This window comes from Tamandua tetradactyla, chromosome 9 (assembly GCF_023851605.1).
Source record: "Tamandua tetradactyla isolate mTamTet1 chromosome 9, mTamTet1.pri, whole genome shotgun sequence".
NCBI lineage: Eukaryota > Metazoa > Chordata > Mammalia > Pilosa > Myrmecophagidae > Tamandua > Tamandua tetradactyla.
The window spans coordinates 18,297,444-18,299,604 of record NC_135335.1 but is presented as its reverse complement, the minus strand read 5'-3'; the positions used below and the strand labels follow the sequence as shown (position 1 = coordinate 18,299,604).

General features: G+C 38.3%; 1 protein-coding gene across 1 annotated transcript; it reads right to left on the bottom strand.

Annotated features, from left to right (window-relative positions):
* Positions 1–354: 354 nt before the first annotated feature.
* LOC143645565 (olfactory receptor 5AN6-like) lies at positions 355–1,359 on the bottom strand. Its single transcript, XM_077114851.1, has one exon. It carries the CDS (start codon positions 1,357–1,359, stop codon positions 355–357), a length of 1,005 nt encoding a protein of 334 aa, XP_076970966.1.
* Between the last annotated feature and the right edge of the window lie 802 nt (positions 1,360–2,161).

The window sequence follows — 2,161 nt, the reverse complement described above, 5'->3', positions numbered from 1 at the left end:
TACTTGCTAGTCCCGTGGAAACCTTGACCAGTACTGGCATATTTGATCACTGAGGTCATTGCCATTCTAGATAGGGATAGAGAATTGAAGTTGAAGTGACATACCCCCAAACATAGTTACAAAAGTACTTGCATATTTCTTGGCCTATTGATTTATTTAGGATAAATTGATGTATGGTAGAATTATTGAACTCACAGATTCTTCACATGGATTTACCTGCTCTTGTGCCAGTCTTGGGTTTATATCAGAAGAATATAGCATCTGTAATTCTCCCCACAATTAGCAGAGTTTAAGATCAATATTTGACTTGAAATTTTGCTTACACTGTATGTACACATGAATTGAATTCCATAATCAGTAACACCAAAAGAAGATTCTCTTCTTCCATCGGTTTAGGGCATCTTTGATTTCCTTGTTCCTCAGGCTGTAGATCACTGGATTTAACATGGGGATTATAACAGTGTATAAAACTGATGCAAGTTTATTTTGGTTCAAGGAATCACCAGAGTTGGGATACATATAAACAAATATACCTGAGCCAAAGAAGAGGGTCACTGCTGTCAAGTGAGAAGCACAGGTATTGAAAGTCTTGGACCTGCCCTCATCTGAAGTGATTTTCAGAATAGTGGTAATGATATAACCATAGGATATTATGATAACCAGGACAGATGCAAGTCCAAAAATGACTGTGAGCACAGAGGTCATGACTTGAAAGAAAAAAGTGTCAGAGCAGGATAGGATCAGCAGTTGGGGCAGGTCACAGAAGAAATGGTCAATGACATTTGGCCCACAGAAATGGAGCTGAAGTAAGGCACACAGTTGGATAAATGAGCCAAAGAACCCAGTTACACATGACCCTGCCACCATCTGCACACAGAGTGTGGGGGACATGATGGCTGTGTAGAGGAGAGGATTGCAAATGGCAGCATATCGATCATAAGCCATGGCTGCCAGCAGACAGCACTCAGTCAAGCCCAGGCTAGAGAAAAAGAAGTACTGCATGGTGCACCCTATAAAAGAGATGAATTTATGTTTCTTGAAGAAGTCTGAGAGCATTCTTGGGGCTATGGTTGAAACATAGCAGATGTCCAGAAAGGACAGTTTACTGAGGAAAAAGTACATGGGTGTGTACAGATGGGAGTCCATCCTGATTAGGGCGATGAGGCTCACGTTCCAAGACACTGTCATGAGGTAGATCCCTAGGAATATTGCAAAGAGGACAACAGTGAGGTTTGGGAATTCAGAGAATCCTAAGAGGATGAACTTAGTAATGGTACTGTTCCTTCCCCCTGTTACTGTATTGGCGATTCTGGGATCTGTAAAGAAAGAAGAGAATGAATCTCTAGGTTCACTTGTCATTTCAATTTCTATTGAAATAAATTACTTTCTACCCACAGTGAACACAGAAAAAAGAGAAATACTGAGCCATTTTACAGGAAAATCCCTGGTTTATTTTGCCTTTGGATAACTACCAATGGTTCTGTGCATTAATTTTCCCACATGTAAGAAGGGATAATTACACCTTCATCATTAGCCATTCAGCACCCCCCTTCTTAGCTCATCAGCTCTTAAAAAGAGAAAAGAAAGTATAACAGTATCTATAAAGCACTTTTTAAAAAATACTGTAGAAATGTTAAGCTATTGATAGAATGATAACTCCTGTATATAGGTTAATAGATAAGAGTATGAAATTAGATGTCAGACAGCCACTTTGGGGTTGTGGTTCTGCTACCTGCAAACTCTATGATTCATAACAATTTATCTTATGTCTTTGTGCCCAAGTTACATTGTCTGCAAAATGGGGATAATAGACCCTATCTCAAAAGATTGTTTGAGGGTTACATTAGTTCATGTGTGTACAGCCCCTGCCATGCACAGAATAATTGCCATAAATAAAGCAAAGATAGAGAGTATCTCTCTAGTTTAGTTTGGAAGTACTTCTGTTTATGAAAATCTTTTAAATGAGTTCTTAGACAATCTGTCCTAAATTAATTTATTTCCCTATTAATGGTACATCATGTTATTTTCTGAACACAGGTTTCTAAAATATCTTTTTTCTGCAGAGGAATTCTTAATGAAGGCAGATAATGATATCTCCATCCCAACCTGTCTAAGGCTATGAAATTAATGAATTAATAGTGTGAACCTTAAATCGCAAAAT

Excerpts from the sequence above, each read along its gene's own strand:
- LOC143645565 (XM_077114851.1), bottom strand. The coding sequence starts at position 1,359 with ATGACAAGTGAACCTAGAGATTCATTCTCTTCTTTCTTTACAGATCCC.